This window comes from Hyperolius riggenbachi, chromosome 1 (genome assembly GCF_040937935.1).
Source record: "Hyperolius riggenbachi isolate aHypRig1 chromosome 1, aHypRig1.pri, whole genome shotgun sequence".
NCBI lineage: Eukaryota > Metazoa > Chordata > Amphibia > Anura > Hyperoliidae > Hyperolius > Hyperolius riggenbachi.
In genome coordinates this window covers 266,114,440-266,135,193 of record NC_090646.1, presented here as the reverse complement: position 1 = coordinate 266,135,193, position 20,754 = coordinate 266,114,440, and the positions used below count along the sequence as shown (strand labels likewise).

At 41.4% G+C, this 20,754-nt stretch overlaps 1 protein-coding gene across 5 annotated transcripts in view; it reads right to left on the bottom strand.

Annotated features, from left to right (window-relative positions):
* WDFY3 (WD repeat and FYVE domain containing 3) overlaps window positions 1-20,754 on the bottom strand; it is a 352,404-nt gene that overhangs the window by 151,067 nt on the left and 180,583 nt on the right. For 4 of the 5 annotated variants that reach the window (XM_068233510.1, XM_068233509.1, XM_068233512.1 and 1 more), the window contains 4 exons: window positions 18,384-18,467; window positions 10,975-11,146; window positions 7,708-7,922; window positions 3,340-3,452 (listed from right to left, as the gene is read on the bottom strand). In XM_068233510.1, the coding sequence (XP_068089611.1) occupies window positions 3,340-3,452; window positions 7,708-7,922; window positions 10,975-11,146; window positions 18,384-18,467 (584 nt within the window). The remainder of the gene's footprint in view (window positions 1-3,339; window positions 3,453-7,707; window positions 7,923-10,974; window positions 11,147-18,383; window positions 18,468-20,754) is intronic. The other variant, XM_068233514.1, reaches the window with a different exon arrangement.

The following is a 20,754-nucleotide window of genomic DNA, read 5'->3' as shown; positions in this document are numbered from 1 at the left end:
ACAAGTCAGGATCTTTATAATGACCATTCAATAGCTGTGACAATGTAAAATCTGAATAATCACTGTATAATATTAATCGCGAAGAGTCCACAATCATTATGCATATCTTACTCCTTTCAGTGCCAGATTTACTGGTATATTCTTTTAACTTCTAGGCCACAGGTGTCAAACTCAAGGCCTGTGGGCCAAATGCAGCCCTCCTTGCCATTTTATGTGGCACTCAAGAGCTTTAAATGCCTATCATTGTAAGCAATAAAAGAACGACAGCACATTGCCTTCCTGTCCAGAGGGGCACACCAGCTACAGTGCTTCTGATTAAAACACTGTCAGTTTGAGCCACAGTGCATCAACAACCCATGGGACCTCCCCAGCAAAATTACCATGGGGCGCCCTCTCGGGATCTAAACATCTGAACAGCTGGTAAAACACACACCTCCCCACATAGAGTAGCGCAGCAGAGCAGTGTAGTTATTACCTGCTCCAGCTATGTACTTCTGTTCTTCCTGGCAGTCGCATGTTCTGTGCTTCCATACCTCCTTCTCCCAATCATGTGACTTGCCTCAGTAGCCAGAGGTATGCAGCATAGAGCATGTGGCTGTCCGAAAGACCAGATGAGACCTGAAGCAGCACATAAGGCAAATATTACACTGCTCCACTGAGGTACTCCGCATAGGGGGAAGAAGTGTGTCCCTACAATAAATGTTAAATCATAATAAACAACTTGACCTGTGATTTAGACTGTTTTAAATGTTGGCCCCTTGCATGATTGAGTTGGACACCCCTGCTCTAGACAAACATTCTTATCCTACCCTCACATGTTGTAGCCCCATTTGAGTGCAGCAATCTTTCTTCTATTGCAAGTGCAGCCATCTCTACCATCTGCATCTTTCATGTACAGCAACCCCTCTCATCCTATGCAGCTAGTACTCTCGTTCATGCAGAGTTCCCCTTTCTGCTTTTGCCCTGTTCAAGTCAGATTTCTTTAATCAGCCCACTAAGAAAATCCAGTGTCTATTTAGATGCCAAATTGTAAACATCTTATTGGAGGGTTTCTTTAAAAGCACAGCTGTTTAAAATGGCAAATTTTTACAAAACCAAGTGCAGAGTGTAGGGTATGAAGGGCTTGTCAGCCTGGAGACTGCAGCTTTCTGTTGGGCTCTTCTGGATCTCAGCAATGTTTGATAATATAACCAAACCATTAATCATCCAGCACTGATAGAATGGCTCTCTCATCCAGCTGTACCACATCTTGGGTGACTCACTTTCACAGCATTCTTCAGAGAATGGAGATGACCAATTCATTTGTATAAGTGCACTTGTCTAACCTGAGAGAGACATTCCTGACATCCTCCAGAAAATGCAAGTTATGCATCTCAATAGAATTCTTTTTTAATCACTCAGCTGGAACAAGCATGCAAATAAGATATGTCAGAACATTTGATGCGCAGAAACTTCCAGGGAGGAATTTAGGACTAATCACAGATAGTCAACCTTATATTTAAAGAGAACCAGAGAGGATCAAGAAAAGCTTTTATACATACCTGGGGCTTCCTCCAGCCCCATATGCACGGATCGCTCCCACGCCGCCGTCCTCCGCTGCCTGGATCTGCCGATACCGGGTCCCGTCATTACCGCCAGTAGGCCGGCGGACGCGGCCAATTCTCCGCATCACAGGGGGCTCCCTCCATACAATTACGTGTGTGGCTGCCTACTGCGCAGCCACATGCGTACGGGTATGGAGGGAGCCCCTATCATGCGGACAATTGGCCGCGTCCGCCGGAAGTGACGGGCCCGGTACCGGCGGATCCAGGAAGCGGAGGATGGCGGCGTGGGAGCGATCCAGGCTTATGGGGCTGGAAGAATCCCCAGGTATGTATAAAATCTTTTTCTATTTTAACAATGCATTCCTCTCTGGTTCCCTTTAAGGCCTGTTTATGCACATTTTATATTTGCAACATTTGAGACGATTGTCATGGGCAAAAATCTAACATCAGTCCTATAATTTTGTTTAGAGATCTGTTACGAATTATTTCTAAACAAATGGCAAATTAGTTCTAACGTTTCATTGTTATTCCCACTGTGGGGAAGCCACTCACTTGTCCAGTGCTGGACTTTACCTCTTCCCCTCTCCACAAACCAAGACAGGATGCTCAGTACAGGACTTCCTTGAGCTGTGTCACCCAAAATGCTCAATCAACCACAGGGCCATGCAGAGGATCGTGCAGAAGTGGGGGTGCTCAAATTTAAAAAAGGGGTCCTAGTTCAATCAGGATAAACTGAGTGTTTAATTTAGGCCCCTTTTACACTTATCGCATCACTGCATACCCGGAATGCTGCATACCGTCGCAAAAGCAGCGATAGCCCTATCACACTTACTTCGGCAATTTGTGCTGCTGCGGGTCCTTGTGGGGTAACTGGTCAACTTCCGCTGCTATAAAGCAAGGTGCTACTTTTTGGCTCTGGTACTGCACAAAGTGTAAAAGGATTCCCCCCCCCCCCCCCATGACAGTAACAACTGGTGTGTGGCCTATCCCACACACCCCTTCCCATGAGCGACATGTGGCCTCTTCCTCTAATTAGACTTCAGCTGATGTGATGGCAATCTCTCCCCCCCCCCCCCCCCCCCCCAAATATAACATCAGCAGCAAGTTGCCCCTAACACTTTAACCATTCCCCTTGCCCCTAAACCAAGAAAGCAGCAACTGGTGGCATAACCCCCCATGAAAGTAGTAACTGGTGTGTGTGCCCCCCTCCATGACAGTAACAGCTGGTGTGTGTGTGTGCCATGGAGACAACAAGCTTCCAGGAAGTTTCTCAATCTTGTTTTCACCTGGGTCCCGCATCTGTCAGAGACTCGGTGGCCAGTGAGTTACTGCAGCAACAGTAAGGAGGAGGTCCACGGGTTAGTGGGTCCCACATGACGCCAATGTATGTGCCCGATTGTCCATAGGAAAGGAGAATCTTTAAGTACTCAGGCAGGATATCAGCTGTAATCATCTCATTTAACCTAAACCAAGTGCACACCTTACAACCTACAAACTCAGACCTCTGTTTAGTGGCAGTAAAAATGATCAAAAGCCTATATCTTATATCACACTGACAAGGTATAAATTCACAAGTAATGAATCTACATTTGGAAGAGTTTTTCTTCAAGTAGGACAATAATTCACCTTAATTTCTTCTAGGCCTGTGCTACAGTAGTCAGTCAGCAATAAATCATTAACATTCATAAACAATGTTAGCAAGCTAACTGGCAAAGCTCTGTAGGGAACATCAAGTATGACATTTATTTCATTTTCCAGTAATCATGATAGATATTTTCATGAAGCATAATCTTACTTCTCATTTCTGGCTCATAACTCAGAGAACTTGGCTTGTGGACTCTGTACTGTTTCAGTAGCCTCTTGTCCCAGGCTGCGCAATTCAATGGGTTTCCAAGCCGCAGAAATTCTCTGGAAGAAAAATGTAAAAGAAAGAAAAAACATGAGTATTGAAGCACATTGTAAACGAAACTGCAGTTGATCTTGAGTATCCTCAAGGAGTACCCTTGCTAGCTTGTGAGTCGAACCCAAAAAGTAAATTGTGTCTACCTAAAATAACACAAGCTCTGCATAAAAACATAAAAATGTGATTTTATATCTGAGCACCATTAACAATAGAATACATTTGAAACATAAATTATGATACAGCCATTAAAGTGAACCAATACATACAGTGGCTTGCAAAAGTATTCGGCCCCCTTGAAGTTTTCCACATTTTGTCATATTACTGCCACAAGCATGAATCAATTTTATTGGAATTCCATGTGAAAGACCAATACAAAGTGGTGTATATGTTACGGCCAGAACCCGAAGTTTGGCCACTTCTAGTTCTGGCCGGCCACTTCGGGTTCTGGCCGGCCAATGCGCGAAGTGGCCGCTGCGCTGCGGCCAATGTTAGAAATGGAATGATTCCTCTGACATTAATGTATCTTCTGGCCGCAGCGCAGCGGCCAAACGTAGAACAACTTAGTTCATTTAATGCAATTCAGCCGGCGGCAATGTAACAATTCAAGCCGCCGGCTTTTTCTCTGCCTCTCTCTCCTCCTCTTATGGGCAGCTGCGCGGGGGACACGCGTGTCCCCGGGAGTCGTTCGTCGCACCAGGAAAGCAGAGCGGGGAGGCTGCAGACATCGCTTCTGCCAGCACCCGCTCTGCAAGAACAGCAGGATTCCCCTGCCGCGACGAACGACTCCGGGGGGACACTCGTGTCCCCGCCCGGCTGCCCATAGGAGAGAGCGAGAGAGGCGGGGGGGGGGGGGGGAAGGGGAGAGAGAGGCAGAGGAGGAGAGAGAGAGGCAGAGAAAAAGCCGGCGGCTTGAATTGTTACATTGCCGCCGGCTGAATTGCATTAAATGAACTAAGTTGTTCTACATTTGGCCGCTGCGCTGCGGCCAGAAGATACATTAATGTCAGAGGAATCATTCCATTTCTAACATTGGCCGCAGCGCAGCGGCCACTTCGCGCATTGGCCAGCCAGAACCCGAAGTGGCCGGCCAGAACTAGAAGTGGCCAAACTTCGGGTTCTCGCCGTAACATATACGTAAGAAGTGGAACAAAAATCATACAGGATTCCTAACATTTTTTACGAATCAATAACTGCAAAGTGGGGTGTGCATACTTATTCAGCCCCCTTAATCAACACTTTGTAGAACCACCTTTTGCTGCAATTACAGCTGCCAGTCTTTTAGGGTATGTCTCTACCAGCTTTGCACATCTAGAGACTGAAATCTTTGCCCATTCTTCTTTGCAAAAGAGCTCTAGCTCAGTCAGATTAGATGGACAGCGTTTGTGAACAGCAGTTTTCAGATCTTGCCACAGATTCTCGATTGGATTTAGATCTAGACTTTGACTGGGCCATTCTAACACATGAATATGTTTTGTTTTAAACCATTCCATTGTTGCCCTGGCTTTATGTATTAGGGTCATTGTCCTGCTGGATGGCGAACCTCCGCCCCAGTCTCAAGTCTTTTGCAGTCTCCAAGAGGTTTTCTTCCAAGACTGCCCTGTATTTGGCTCCATCCATCTTCCCATCAACTCTGACCAGCTTCCCTGTCCCTGCTGAAGAGAAGCACCCCAGAGCATGATGCTGCCACCACCATATTTGACAGTGGAGATGGTGCATTCTGAGTGATGTACAGTGTTAGTTTTCCGCCACACATAGCGTTTTGCATTTTGGCCAAAAAGTTCCATTTTGGTCTCATCTGACCAGAGCACTTCCTTCCACATGTTTGCTGTGTCCCCCACATGGCTTGTGGCAAACTGCAAATGGGACTTCTTATGCTTTTCTGTTAACAATGGCTTTCTTCTTGCCACTCTTCCATAAAGGCCAACTTTGTGCAGTGCATGACTAATAGTTGTCCTATGGACAGATTCCCCCACCTGAGCTGTAGATCTCTGCAGCTCGTCCAGAGTCACCATGGGCCTCTTGACTGCATTTCCGATCAGCGCTCTCCTTGTTCAGCCTGTGAGTTTAGGTGGACGGCCTTGTCTTGGTAGGTTTACAGTTGTGCCATACTCCTTCCATTTCTGAATGATCGCGTGAACAGTGCTCCGTGGGATGTTCAAGGCTTTGGAAATCTTTTTGTAGCCTAAGCTTGCTTTAAATTTCTCAATAACTTTATCCCTGACCTGTCTGGTGTGTTCTTTGCACTTCATGGTGTTGTTGCTCCCAAAATTCTCTTAGACAACCTCTGAGGCAGTCACAGAGCAGCTGTATTTGTACTGACATTAGATTACACACAGGTGCACTCTATTTAGTCATTAGCACTCATCAGGCAATGCCTATAGGCAACTGACTGCACTCAGATCAAAGGGGGCTGAATAATTATTCACACCCCACTTTGCAGTTATTGATTTGTAAAAAATGTTTGGAATCATATATGATTTTCGTTCCACTTCTCACGTGTACACCACTTTGTATTGGTCTTTCACGTGGAATTCCAATTAAATTGATTCAGGTTTGTGGCACTAATATGACAAAATGTGGAAAACTTCAAGGGGGCCGAATACTTTTGCAAGCCACTGTATATATAATCTATAACCTTAAACCAAAATCAGGCCCACTCAGTAAATTTTTTTTACACTGACATGATTTCCAAAGTATACAGTCAGAATTAGAACACCTTAAATCACATGGCTCCAGAGCTGATAATGATGCGTTTTAAACCAAAAATGCAGGAGGAGCACAGACTAGGGGGAAAAAAACGCTTCCAGAATAGATGGAAAACCGCATTAGATGCGAGCACATTTACATACATGGGCTTGGCTGCTTCAATAGGTTTCTGAAAAGTATAAAAACATACAAAGTTTTACAGAGGCCTTAGGGTTCTTTCACACTTGGAGCATTTTGTCACCCAAAAATGCTGCATCCTGTTGCAGACGTAATGACAGTCCGATTGGGCTATCACATTGAACGTGGTGCGGCAGGTCTCGTGACGAGTAAATGTGCGTTGCGTGTGGTGAATCCCGAATTAAGGCATACTTTCATTAGTGGGGAAATCTACATAACAGCAACACATACAGCTAGAAAATCAAAATTAGGGCCTATATGCAATTAACTTTTTCTCCTGAGTTCTCCCCTAGGAGAATTTTCATATTCTCTTTAAAAAAAAAAAAACTTTTAAAGAGAATCTGTATTGTTAAAATCGCACAAAAGTAAACATACCAGTGTGTTAGGGGACATCTATTACCCTCTGTCACAATTTCACCGCTCCCTGCCGCATTAAAAGTAGTCAAAAACAGTTTTAAAAAGTTTGTTTATAAACAAACAAAATGGCCACTAAAACAGGAAGTAGGTTGATGTACATCATGTCCACACATAGAAAATACATACATACACAAGCAGGCTGTATACAGCCTTACTTCTGAATCTCAAGAGATCACTTGTGTGTGTTTACCTTCTGTCCCCAGCTTCTCTCATGTACTGAACATTACAGGCTTCCTGCAGACAGCTCTGCCTATGTCGTTAATTCCTCAGTATGTGACAGACCAGCTCCTTTCACAGCCTCCAGAGGAGGATTTTTATTCAGCTCTCTTCTATCACTGATAAGATAGCAGAGAAGCTGCTGGCTTATGTAAATAAAACACACACTGGAGTGTGCATAGAGGAACAGTTCAACACTGAAGAACTTGGCAGCCTTCCAGACACAGGCCGACAAGTCTGACAGGGGAAAGATACATTGATTTATTACAGAGATGGTTATAGTAGAAAGAGCTGCAGTGAGCCAGAACAAATTAGAATAGGTTTAGGAACTTGTAGGATGGTAGAAAAAACGTTGTAATTTTTGTTACAGAGTCACTTTAAACATTTTACAGTTGAAAAGGTATCCAAAAGTTGGTGAAAACACACTATCAAAATTATTCTGAGCACTTTCTTGCTCACTGGCAGCTTAAAAAGCATTTTATTGATAAGGTGTGCACTTTCTGTTACCCAGGGGTCACAGAAACAAAAGCGAAGCAATACAGAGTAATGTACGCTAGCTGATCTGGCCACCCTCCCGGACTAGGTAGTATGATTTTTTTTCTTCACTTTTTTGACAGTCTCAGGTTCTCTTTAAGTAAAAAGCTTCTTTCATTCACTTTCCTACAGCTTGGCACTGAACAATAATGGATTACAATTCTTAGAAAATGTAATTATATGTACTTTATAGGAGTCTCTACTACTTACCTTAGTACCATGGGCTCCAGTGCTTGAGATGCCAGCCTCTCAAACATCCGCTGGAGTGGTGGGTGTAATGCATGGTCCTCATCACCAAGGGCAGAACTGCACCTGTGAAGTAAGCGGGCATGGAGCCCGGCCTCACACATAACCTGCTGATTCCTCTCTGTGTGCACAAGTGATTGCAAGATGTTTGCAACTGCTAGCTGGAGATCCAAGGCATGCTGCAAAGACAAAACCAGGATACAGTCTAGTAGATACAATATCTGCATTTCCATTTTGGGCTAGACTAATTATTAACGATCATTTCCAGACACATATTTTCCCAGTCCTATTATTCAGCTTGCAGAGTTTTTCTTTCCTCTATGCAGCAGTGTCACTTTATAAAATATATATAGCTAGATGCCTCTCCAGCAGGCACTTCCTAAAGCAGTCTTCCACAACCTTTTTACCCTGGAGGAACTCTGAAAATAACTTTTGCATCTCAAGGAACCGCTGCAAACAATTATTTGATATCGAGGAACCCCTGCAGTTATTTTGCAGGAGGCATGGTTTTTAAAAGTAGATGAGGCCCCCTATTACACTGCCACTCATTATATAGTCTCCTTATCCTAGTTTTTTTGTTTTTTTTTTGTTTTTTTTAAATGTGCTCATTATTATTCCGACCCCAATTTAGTGCTTCTTTTTACAGCTCCCCCCCGCCCCCTATTATAATGTGCTCTATTATACTTCATCTACGATGGGGGCAAATGCCAAGGAAATCCTGCAGAGTACTCAAGGAACTCCAGGACTCAACTCCTGGTTGAGAAAGCCTGTCCTAAAGTCTCCCAGAGCAGGTCTTGCAGTCTTCTTTGCTAGGCTGTGTCCTGTCTTCCTGCAGTCTGAAAGTCGTGAGGAGGTGGAGACAAGCAGCAGCCTATTGACACACTCCTTCGTAAGCTAGAAGGTTGCCAGATTGAAAGCTGTGCCTAATGTCCCGCTTTAAAATGGCAGTGAACTTATAATTAGAAATGGTCAATGAAATGCCAATAATTGCGGCTTGCGAGCTTTCTTAATGCAAGTGGTATGCAGCTCTGGAATTGGTTTTGGAAAAGGGAAGACCATTAAAAACAATTTGGCTACATTATGTTCAGCTCTAGACCTACAAAAGGTCTACAGCGTGTTTTCTCTATTCCGCAAGCTAGCTGTTAATTATAAATGCTGAAAGAGTACATGTGGCAGTTACATAGACAACTTTCAGTATCACTTTCCATTGAGCACCCAGTTAATGTTAAAACTGGACATACAAGTAAGAAAAATAAGATAGAGATTCAAAGGTGAACAATCACAATAGGAAATGTGAAAACTTTTTTTTGCACATATATTAATGTATATATTAGCTAATGTGAGGAATCTTCCGTGTTTTCTGCAGGATTTTTGAGGAGTTTACCCATAATTTGAATTACATGTGGCAGTTTTCTATCTTCAACCTCCTTAGCGGTAATCCTGAGTCAGGCTCAGGATGGAAATCCACAGTTTAGAGCGGTAATCCTGTGCCTGAGTGAGTTCTATGTAGGAGCTGCTGCAGATCTCTCTGTGGTATGCTTTTTTTTTTTCTTCTTGTTTTTAGGGTCTGAACGCTTTGAAAAAATTGCACGGCTTTTAGACTCTAAATCTGGAAATAATCATAATGCCAAGGAGGTTAAAGTGCAACTAAAGTGAGAGGAAAATGGAGTCTGACCTATTACTTTCCTTTTTTAACGACACACATTTCTGGCTATCCTGCTGATCCTGTGTCACAAATACGTCTAGCCAAAGACCCTGTAGAAGCATGTAGATGTTCTGACTGAAGTATGACTAGATTAGCTGCAGGCTTGATTCAGGTATGTGATTCAGACACTGCTACATCCAGAGATAAACAGGACTGTCAGGCAACTGGTATTGTTTAAAAGGAAATAAATATGGACGCCTCCATGTCCCTCTTACTGCAGGTGTGCCTTTTCCTTTTTCTCTCTCATTGTAAATCCAGTTTTATTACCCATTTTATTTACTCAACACCGTTTTATCATTTGTAATGTATTTCATACAATAATTGAATTTCTACATCAGAAGCAAGTCAGCTCAGTGAACACGGCACGCGCCCAAACTTATTATCTGCTTCTTAGTTTGGGAGACAAATACATTTACTGGCAGGCACCGATGTTAGAGCGTCAAAATTATTGGCAAGAACACTGAAAATGTTCTAGAGCTTCAGGATGCTAAAGCTGTTCATTACTTTTAGGGTTATCGGTAAGGGAAAAACACGGATTAGAAGGGTTAATGGCTTGTTTCCACTCAGTGCTGCATCAGTTTCCAAAACTAACTTGTCATTCCGTGCTGCGGGGAAGGTGCTACATGCACAGCTATAGGGATTTGGATGTTAGAAGCGAAAAACTGTGCCATGCCGTCCAGAATCCCACGTGATTCGGGTGGGCTGCTATTGATAGAATAGGTAGGGTCTCCTCTGCGCCTCAGTTGCGGGGGAACACTGCGCATTCCGCAGTCCTGGAAACAGGCCCTACAATGTTAGGAAGCAGGAGGAGGTTAGCTTTGGTTGTTAGGTTAGAGCTATTGTTGATAGAAGGTTAGGGATTAGTCAGGAAGACGATTTAGTGATCCCCATTAGGTTTGCATAAAGATGTGGAAGCAGGTGGTGTTTTGAACATGTAACAGTGGGTGTGTTGAGTTATATTCTCTGTTTAAATCAGTAAGGATACAGCACCAACACCTAGTAGCAACCTGTCCTGGCAACCTGTTTCATGAAGGCCTCTGACATGCATTCAGCATCAGTTTCCAAATCTGTAAGTGCATTAGCAGTCCAGTGCTAATAAATTGATTCACACAGGTTATTTATAAATAAACACTGATGGAGGTTTTACGGTAACATTTACCTATGAAAATATAGTTATGTCTTGACCTCTACTTGACATAACTGTAGCATGACATTGTATTTTCTTACAAAATAACCAAATAAAGTTTATACTGATGAATGGAGGAAAAAAAATAACATACTGCAAATATGAAAGTTTTCCACAGGTTCTGGGACACATGGATTTTGCTAGTAACAAGTAAAATGTTGAAATTGTTATTGCTTACATATGGATATATGCCAAGTATAAACCTAAACACTTGAAAAAAAGCTGCACTAGCATTCAACTGAGCTATTTTTATTTCTATATTTATACAAAAAATATCCAAAGTTTATTTGCTAAAAAAAACAACACTTGGCTGAAAGTTAGTATTTTGTATAACACATACTTCTGGTTGGGTTTCTAAGTCAACAGACGCCAGGAGATCGAGCATTGCAAGCATAGCACCGGGATGGATGATCACTGCATCAGAACCTGCAGCTGTTCCTGCATGAAGTTTCAGGTCACTGTTATTTTTAGAAGGGATCAGAGCAGAAGAGGTCACTGCATGGTAGACGTGTCTGCAAGAGAAAATAAAAGATTGAAAAAAATAAAAAAATAAATAACTTTCCATTACTGTATTGTTGGTGTAAAATCATTTATGAACTAAAGTCAGATCTTTGATTATCTTGAGTTTGAAGGAAAACTCCCTCGCTGAGCCAGGTACTAAATACATGAGAATAAGCCTTAAAAAGTGTAACTGTCGGGCATAAAAAAAAAAACAACAATTCTTTATTTTTATACTGTATACAAGTAATACGGATGCTAACCAGGCAATCAAAAAGTTAAACTCTCTATTACTTTTCTTGTTTATAAATGATCATTCCCCAGTTTACCTGACTCTTATTTGGTACGTTGCCGCACAAAGGAAGTTGCAGGGCATGCTGGGTTGTCCTTTTTTGCTTCTTTTTTTCCCCTCAGACTTAACTAATGTACAAAAGCAAAAAAGGACAACCCAGCATGCCCTGCAACTTCCTTTGTGCGGCAACGTACCAAATAAGAGTCAGGTAAACTGGGGAATGATCATTTATAAACAAGAAAAAGTAATCGAGATTTTAACTTTTGGATTGCCCGATTAGCATTCTTATTACTTGTTTACCAGATAAAAATAAAGAATTGATTTTTGATTTTATGCCCGGCAGTTACACTTTAAAGGACACCTGAAGTAAAAGGGATATGGAGGCAGTCATATTTTCTTTTAAAAAATACCAGTTGCCTGGCAGCCCTGCTGAACTTTTTAGCTGCAGTAGTGCCTGAATCACACCAGAAAAAAAACATGTGGCTAATCCAGTGGGACTTCAGTCAGAGCACCTGATCTGCATGCTTGTTCAGGGTCTATGGCTAAACGTATTAGAGGCAGATGATCAGCAGGACAGCCAGGCAACTGATATTGTTTAAAAGGAAATAAATATGGCAGCCTCCATATACCTATCCGTTCAGGTGTCCTTTAAAATGAAACCATTGTAATAAAAAATAAATAAAAAAAAAAAAGGAAAAAAAGACTTTCAGATTAGCAGTCACAGGTTTGTAAGTACTGCACACCTCATAATTCAAGGGAACAGCACAGGGGTCTCACAAAAAACGTAGCAAAACTAAAAGCTCTTAAATAAAAATATACAACACATAAACCGCATAAAACCTTTTGTATAATATTAATCATGTATTACTAGCACACTGAAAAGCAACGGCATTAATAATCTAGACCTTCGTGCGTGACAGCCTGCTCTTCCAGGGAAAAGAAGGACTCTCTAAAAATATAACCAGCTTCAATATTTTATGAAATGAAAATCTGCTGCATTATTTATAAACTGCTTTGCATGTGTGTTTTGCTATTTTGTCTTAAGCGTTTGGGACCTTTAATGAGGTGTTGCAAAACGGCAAAGGAATTAGACTTAGTGCATTAATAGATGGAATATTCATTTTACGAGAACTGTAAAAACACACACAGGCAACCTAACCCACAGGCAACATTTTCTTTTAGAAGTCTATACCGTAAAGCAGGGGTGCCCACAATTTTTTGGCTTATGAGCTACTTTAAAAAATTAGCAAGTCAAAATAATCTACCTATGTACAATTTTAGGAGCACATTTGTATACACATAATGGAAACTGTAGTGGGGTCGGGATCTACCATGAAGTCCTTTGTGATCTACCAGTAGATCGCGATCTACCTAATGGGCACTCCTGCCTTAAAGCAAGTCTAAACCTGAAATTAAAAAAAGACCTAACTGGACTAATGATATGTGATTCACCACCTGTATTGCGCTCTGCTGAATGTTTACTGAGGCAGCAGGTCTGCGGTCTGCTCCAATCTCAGATCTCGGAACTAGGAGCATGCCACCCTTGCCCATTTCTGGCAGTCCTATAATAGAATAAAAATATCTGAAATATGCATGCTCCAACTATTAAAGGACAACTGAAGTGAGGTATATGGAGGCTGCCATATTTATTTCCTTGTAGACAATACCAGTTTCCTGGCAGCCCTGCTGATCTATTTGGCTGCAGTAGTGACTGAATAACACCAGAAACAAGCATGCAGCTAATCTTGTCAGATCTGACAATAATGTCAAACACCTGATCTGCTGCATGCTTGTTCAGGGTCTAAGGCTAATAGTATTAGGCAGTATTAGGATCAGCAGGACAGCTACGCAACTGGTATTGTTTAAAAATAAATATGGCAGCATACATATCCCTCTTGCTTCAGTTGTCCTTTAAGTCTACAGAAGATGGGACACACCAGTTGAATGCAGTGGGAATGTATTCTGGGAGAAGGATGCCTTCAAGAGAAAGTATGGCAGTGGCACAAGTCCTTTACGTACAGGAACATGCAAAGGAAAGCAATGAGCAGTGTATGGCAGTGCTAAAAAAAATTAGCACAGATGTTGAAATGTATACTTCACCTCCAAGGGTTTTTAAAAAGAATGAAAATGTATTTCATTTTTCTATGTGAAGGTATATAATAGGGTATTTGGATGTGGTTTTACTTTTTGGCCACAAGATGGAGATACAGAGTTACTGTGTTCTAAAAATAGAAGACAGAACCAAGTGTTTACACGTGTTTATATACAGGAACGTAGATACTCGTGCTGGGGGAGGTGAAGTGGTTAATTTCAGGTTTAGATAGGCTTTAAGTTTATGGCAAAGAGCTTCAAATGGAAACTAGCCAAGTTATGTGTTTGTATAGCAGGAACTATAAAACAAACATTCCATCTATTAATGAACTATGTCTTTACTTCGGTATTATAAAACTCATTAATAATGTCCCAATAAGGAAAATCAATTTTTATTTTAAGGCTTCAGAAGCTAAAAATAGCATTTTAAAATGTCCTCATATGGTCTGAAGCAGTCTATTTGAGGGCCCGTTTCCACTATCACGAATTTGCATGCGGTGCCCGCATGCGAATTCGCATAGCCAGTGCAAGTGGATGGGACTGTTTCCACTTGTGCGTTTTCCTGCACGTTTTTCTGTGCAGAAAAAATCTGCAGGGTAGGGCCCTCAGAATTCGCCTGCGTGTGGAATGCAGGCAAATCGCACGCAATGTATTAAATAGGGAAATCGCATGCGTTTTCCCCATGCGTTTTTTGCCGCGATTTCGCATAGGTACCCATGTTAATTCACACAGGCAGTGACATGGTTAAAATCGCATCACCCTTACCTATGCGAAATCGCATGCAAAATCGCGGCAAAAAACGCATGCGGAATCGCACCCGCATGCGATTTTCCTGCGGTGATTCGCCGGCGATTCCGCAACGCTATAATGGAAACGGGCCCTTAAGGAGAAACCAACAGGCTCTATGCAAAGGGCTGCTGATTGGCTGGCATTAGGATGATGTAGTATACAAGAAGTGTGGGAGGTGCACAGTTTTCTGAGAAGATTGCAGCCTTGATCTCTGGAACCCTGTGCTGTAGGAAATGGCTGGTAAAGGGACTGCTGAGCATATACTCCAACAGTGATTTGACACCAGCTAATCAAAGAACTCACATACAAAGAACCCAGGGTCTGCTAGTAAGTGCCAATACCAGACTATAACCATACCAGTGCTTTTATTTGATTCTATTTTTCAGTTTATCTAGTATTTGTCAATCACCTCGTTTACAACAATTGAAATCAATGAATATCATTTTCCCTCCTTAAAACATTTGCAATAATTCAGCTTTAATTGAGCAACTGGGGTTTCCCATACTGCCTCATTCCCAAATATGCAAGTACTCTCTTTATTCTCATAAAGCTTAGCACACATCCAGAATTAGTGAGCCTATAACTTTTTTTAGTGAGCCCAATACATTTTACAGAGCCATATAAATCCAGTTTGTTTCAGACTGCATTTTGGATTAAGTTTCATGATGAATAAAGAAGAGCACTGGCACTGTCTCAGGTTCTATACTTACCTGGGGATTCTTTTGCGCTCCCTTAAAGAGACACTGAAGCGAAAAAAAAAATGATGATATTATGATTTGTATGTGTAGTACAGCTAAGAAATAAAACATTAAGATCAGATACATCAGTCTAATGGTTTCCAGTACAGGAAGAGTTGAGAAACTCCAGTTGTTATCTCTATGCAAAAAAGCTATTAAGCTCTCCGACTAACTTAGTCGTGGAGAGGGCTGTTATCTGACTTTTATTATCTCAACTGTAATTGAACTGTTTACTTTTCCTCTGCTAGAGGGGAGTTCATTACTTCACAGACTGCTCTGAAATACTAATTTTGAATGCTGAGTGTTGTGTAATCTGCACATATCATAGAATGATGCAATGTTAGAAAAAACACTATATACCTGAAAATAAAAATATGAGAATATTTTCTTTGCTGCTAATCTTCTAGTAATTATTCATAGTACACAACCAATTCATTATATCATATATTTTTTTTCGCTTCAGTGTCTCTTTAAGGCTGCTTTTCCCTCACCGTCTCCCCAGGAGGCTCCCAGGAGGTCCCCAACAATTCAGCATGAAAGCCTGGCCGAGTCGTGCATGCGCAGCATGGCCAGGCTCACTCCCCCATCGTGCACCCGTCCGAGGTGCGACGGGGGAGTGGAGTAGGAGTAGGAAAAGGCTCCTAGTGCCCAGCACCCACCACCACGTTCCATCCCACCCACGTACCGTTATGTGCAACTTCATATGGATACGAATGACATTAATTTGGACTATCTGTATGCACGTTGGAATAAATAGCAATCTGCAACGCAGACTTTTTTTCTCCTCTGTTCATGATTCATTAAATTTTCAAGATGCATCATGGGAAACCGCATTTGCTCACCTAAAGATACTGTATTGAAACTATTGTTTTTAGAAGACAAAATTATATTTATCATTGCTTTGTCTGTCTCTTTTAACCTCTTATACTTTCCTAGTGGTTTTGGGTCACCATGAGCAATATACTGTAGGTATTCAACTTAAATCTTGAAAAAAAAAAAACTTTTAAAAAGGAAGCGTACCTGCATTGGGAATGCTGAAACCAAATGTTCAGCAGTTCTGAGTGAATCTAAGATTGCAAATGTCTCTATACATGGCCCGATTTATAAATAAGCTTCCCAATATGTAACACATTTGCTAACTGCCAATAAGGAGATACTTGACTCATTAAAAGGTCTATGAAGGGACAATGTAAAACCAGCCCTGGAGACTTAGGCACAGCCGGAACCGCCATGGGCCATAATAGGAATTACGGCTATTACGGCATTCAGTGAAAAATTTGCATCAGAGAAAGAGTTGCACACCATCCTGGAGTTCAAGGTGCAGGGCCATAACGTCAATATAGAAAAATTCAAAGGGTCCGCACCCTCTATGCAAGTTCAACGTGGTTATTCACATAACACACAGTATGTTCATTCCAGTCACCAGTGAGTAATTTGGGCGCTGTCAGAAGACGAAGTACAAATTACAATAAAAACACTGTAATTTGGCCACCAGCAATGGCTAGAAGCTGAATTACATTTTTCCCCACTATCCATGGCGGCCTGGAGGGGGAATAGTAATTATCACCGCCAGGACTTGTGCAGGAGCAGGGTGAGCTGTTTTTTGCCTTTACCCTGCACCCAAATCTCCCAGCGGTGTAATTACATGTGTGCCTATGGAGTAGTTCAGCCCAAACTGATTTTTATTTGTAAAAATCATAGTCAGCAGTCTAGATGCAAGATGCATACTGTTGTAAACCGAAGTCCTGTACATTCTTATTATATGCATTGTCCCAATGCACATAACGCCTACATTTATGAAAATCCAAGTACTGCTGTTATTCAACCTATGAACTGTACAATAAGGAAAGAGAAGCATAGACAAGTCTTCCTGATCATCTCTCTCTGAATCAAGAGTGATGTGCAACTGAAACTTTTCATTGCAGAATTTCTGTTGTTTCATTGACAATCACATTATCAGTATCCCACAGTGAGTTGGTAATTCTACATCACCTCAGTGTTGAAGTCAGTCAAAAACAATCTCATCACCCCTGTGACATTTTTCTGAAAGCTCCTCGCTCCTGACAGAGTTACAAGCATAAATATGCTGGCAGGTAGAGTTCTTGTGTGGCTCTGGCCTTAGGTGAAGTTTTGAAACTGAAAAATGTGCATAGTTAATGGTCCCTTCAGGCTGGTAAGCAACCAGGAAGAGAGACTAATGTACTTCTGCATTCTCACTCTACGTTTCATTACTTTGGTTTCCAGACAGACAGTTTGGATCTTTTTAGTTCTATTATTATATCAGCAGAGAAATACTGTAACGGTTTCAGCAATGTTAGTGGCCTTGAGGGATAGTTCACAAAAAAAAACATTTTCTAAATCAAAGCTCTTTCTGGTAATATCTCTATTGTTTCCACAATTATTAAAAGGTTAACAAAGAAGTACGGTACTTCATTCAAATACTATAGTTATCAGAAAATTGAAAACTGGGGATTTACCATTACTTTGGTGATCATGTGGAAAGTAGCACTGCAGGCACTGACCACAAGAGTAGTGAGGATTTCACTGTGGCTCAGTCATGCAAAATGACTAAGGGTCCTTTCACACTTGTGTGGTGCTGTCTGTTATGACTCAACGCACGTAGTGTGCGACACATGGTAAAACTAAAGTCTTTTGACGCTCACGTTATTATTCACAGTAGATAAAGCATCAATGCACCCAGGGACACTTTAAAGCATGAACCATGTGATTTCCTGTCAGTTGAATTTGTAACAGTGCCCCGATTCACATTGGAACACAGACTCCTTCCGTGCATATGGTGTGTCATATACCACGTGTACAAAAAATGCATTGGTGCATGTGTTGGCTATTGTGGAGGGAAAAAGAAAATAGATGAGGGGATCAAAGCAGATCGCAATGAAAATACAACCCAACATGCTGGAAGCTACCCTTGCCCCCTGCACCACAGCAAATTGTGAATAGGATCAAGGGGGCCAGTCTTCATAGCTAGAGCAAATTGCTTTATGCAGTGGCATGATGAAGTTCAATGCAGGAAAAGCAGCAGGTACATGTCAACCTAAAACTATTGCACAACTAATGACTAGATGACTCATTTTGGAGTGAACAGAAACATGCTAACACTTATATTCAAAATGTAAAGGTTTTAAAACAAATGTAAAATGTTTGTGTCACTAACAAAAAAAAACAAACAAAAAAACCAAACAAAAACTTTCCTGTGTAGATATCAGATCTTTATATTTTTTCAATCATTTAGTTCCCTTCAAGTCTTGAAAATTCCTGAGTGTGCTGAAGCAATGAAGCTCTGTGGATGAATAAGTGAAAGGATTTTACTCAGAGCAGTACCTTTTCCTGGAAAGAGCTGGCGTGCCCCAAGGTGAAGGGAGAGTGGTCTCATTTGTCAAGCAAGGTGGGATCTGTTCTGCACGGCTGCAGATGTGGACAGACACCAACAGACATCAACAAGATAGAAGAGTTAGAAAGACAAGTGGGAAAAAGCTTTATTAGTAGTTAGGAATATATAAAGGCTGGAATTCAAGTAGTGAGTAAGTACAAAGAGCAGAAGCTGACCACAAGAAAGATAAAGATCACATGGTGGTATTAGATGGCTTCTTATCTTGCCAGTGGACTGAAATCAATACGTCATTATTACCATAGAAAATCTTTATATCCTGATATTTTTTTTTTTATTAATTATGTATGTATCACAGAGTCTTAAAATGAAGCTCAGCTGGGTTTGGACAAGAGATTCCCTAAATAAAAAATATTCACAGGGACAAACTGCAGAGTCTCATATACCTATCTAAGTAGTATCCCTTTAGTGCAACAGCACAGCCTTGCTCATCCTGGATAATTGCTTATCATGAGCTCAAAGTGGTATAACATTCAAATCTCATCTATGGGCTAGAGCGTTAAACACAGCATAAAGTGAAGAAGAAAAAAAAAATACAGAAAATGGTTTCCAAGGTACTTGTAGGGTTACTCAACACTCAAACTTTCAATGACTTGGAATCGTATTAATAATATTGCCATTGCTGTACAAAAAATATAATAGTGACTTGAGCTATACTAAGATGAATAGCTTTCACTGTATCCGGGGGAAGCAGAGAACTTTTTCTACTTTATTTGCTCGTCAATTTTAATTACATGACAATCTGGTAATTTGTTCTGCAACCGGCAAGGTTGCAGAAAACTAAACTAAACTAAAGGTTGCAGAAAACTAACTAAACTAAACTAGCTTCAGTGAAGTGTGACATATCAGTATTTTACAATATTCTGTTTTTGTATAATATTTTAAAGCAAACAAGTATTTTAGAGCATCACACAACTTTAAGAAAAGCATGAAAAGCTCCCATCTAATACCAGCCACAGCAATAGACAAGCAAGCCCAGTGTGTTTATTAATTAAAGCAAAGCATTTATAAAGCACAAGGCAGTTGTAATAAAGAACCAAGGTTCAGTAATCTGACTAAATCAAAATGAGCAATACAGAAGTCCCCAAAGCAGTGTTTGTCAGGCTTGTCCACAAGGACACCTAACAGATCAGGTTCACTACATATTATATAAAGTATTATTTAAATACAAAATAAAAAAAAATACTGCATTTCACATCTATAATGCAATGTAACAATCTGTTAGTGACGCCTAAAAAAATATTTTCTACAAATTAATTCAGAGATATATTTCTCAACTAGCTGGTGGTGTGCGCTACGCTGCAAGGGGCAGGAGTGCCCACACCTGTACGATCCAATCAGCGCCACAGCCAAACTCAGAAGGAGGGGCAGAAGGGGGCATGTGAGGTGAGGACAAAGCCCCCCTTTGCAGTCAGAGCGAGGCTGGCAGGAGGGCGCGTGTGCGGAGTGGACACACCGCTGCGGCCAATCAGAGCAGGGTGGGGCAGGAGGTGGAGTGTGCACAGCAGCTGGCTGAGTAATTATTATTATATATTTTTATTTCGTAAGGCTAATACATCGAAAGAAGTATTTAGAAATAGTCAACGAGATGATAATTTCACATTGATGTAAATGTTGTATTCATTTTTATGCAAATTTGTGCAGATTGGAATTGGACCGATCGAATGCAGCCTCTGATTATTTTTTGAGGAGTTCATTTGAAGCTGCATAAATGCGCAAGTAAACTAGAAAAATCTGTGTCAACCACTCATTGACCATATCTAATAAGCAGTGGCATAGCTAGAGATTATGGGGCCCTATAGCAAAATTTCCATGGGGCCATCAGATCAATGCTACCCTATGGATATGAGTTGATTGGGCAATTCCCATGCAATTTACACTGTGTATAGTCCATGGGCATAGAGACAAAGTCATAGGGTGGAGAAAAAAGGAGAGTTGAGTTAATAGTGAGCATATCAAGTACCACATCTGGGCCCCCTGTTCCAGGGCCTCATAGCAGTTGCTAAGGCTGCTATGGCTATTGCTACACCACTGCTAATAAAGCTACATGGGCAGCGGTCTTTCTATTTTTACTGTCCTATGTAGTGCCCGCTTTGTTGATCCTGACATTGTCAACTCCCCCATAACATATCTCAGAGGATAACCACTGCCCCATGATGTAGAGGGGAAAGAGTCAGTAATTTCCTGTTCCTTCAGCATAGCGCTGGAAATGAGTTCAGAGTATTTAATGTTAACTCCTGTATTGTAGAAGATTCTACAAAGTTACCAGACATTATTGCTACCCCAATTGCTGCTGTCATGTCT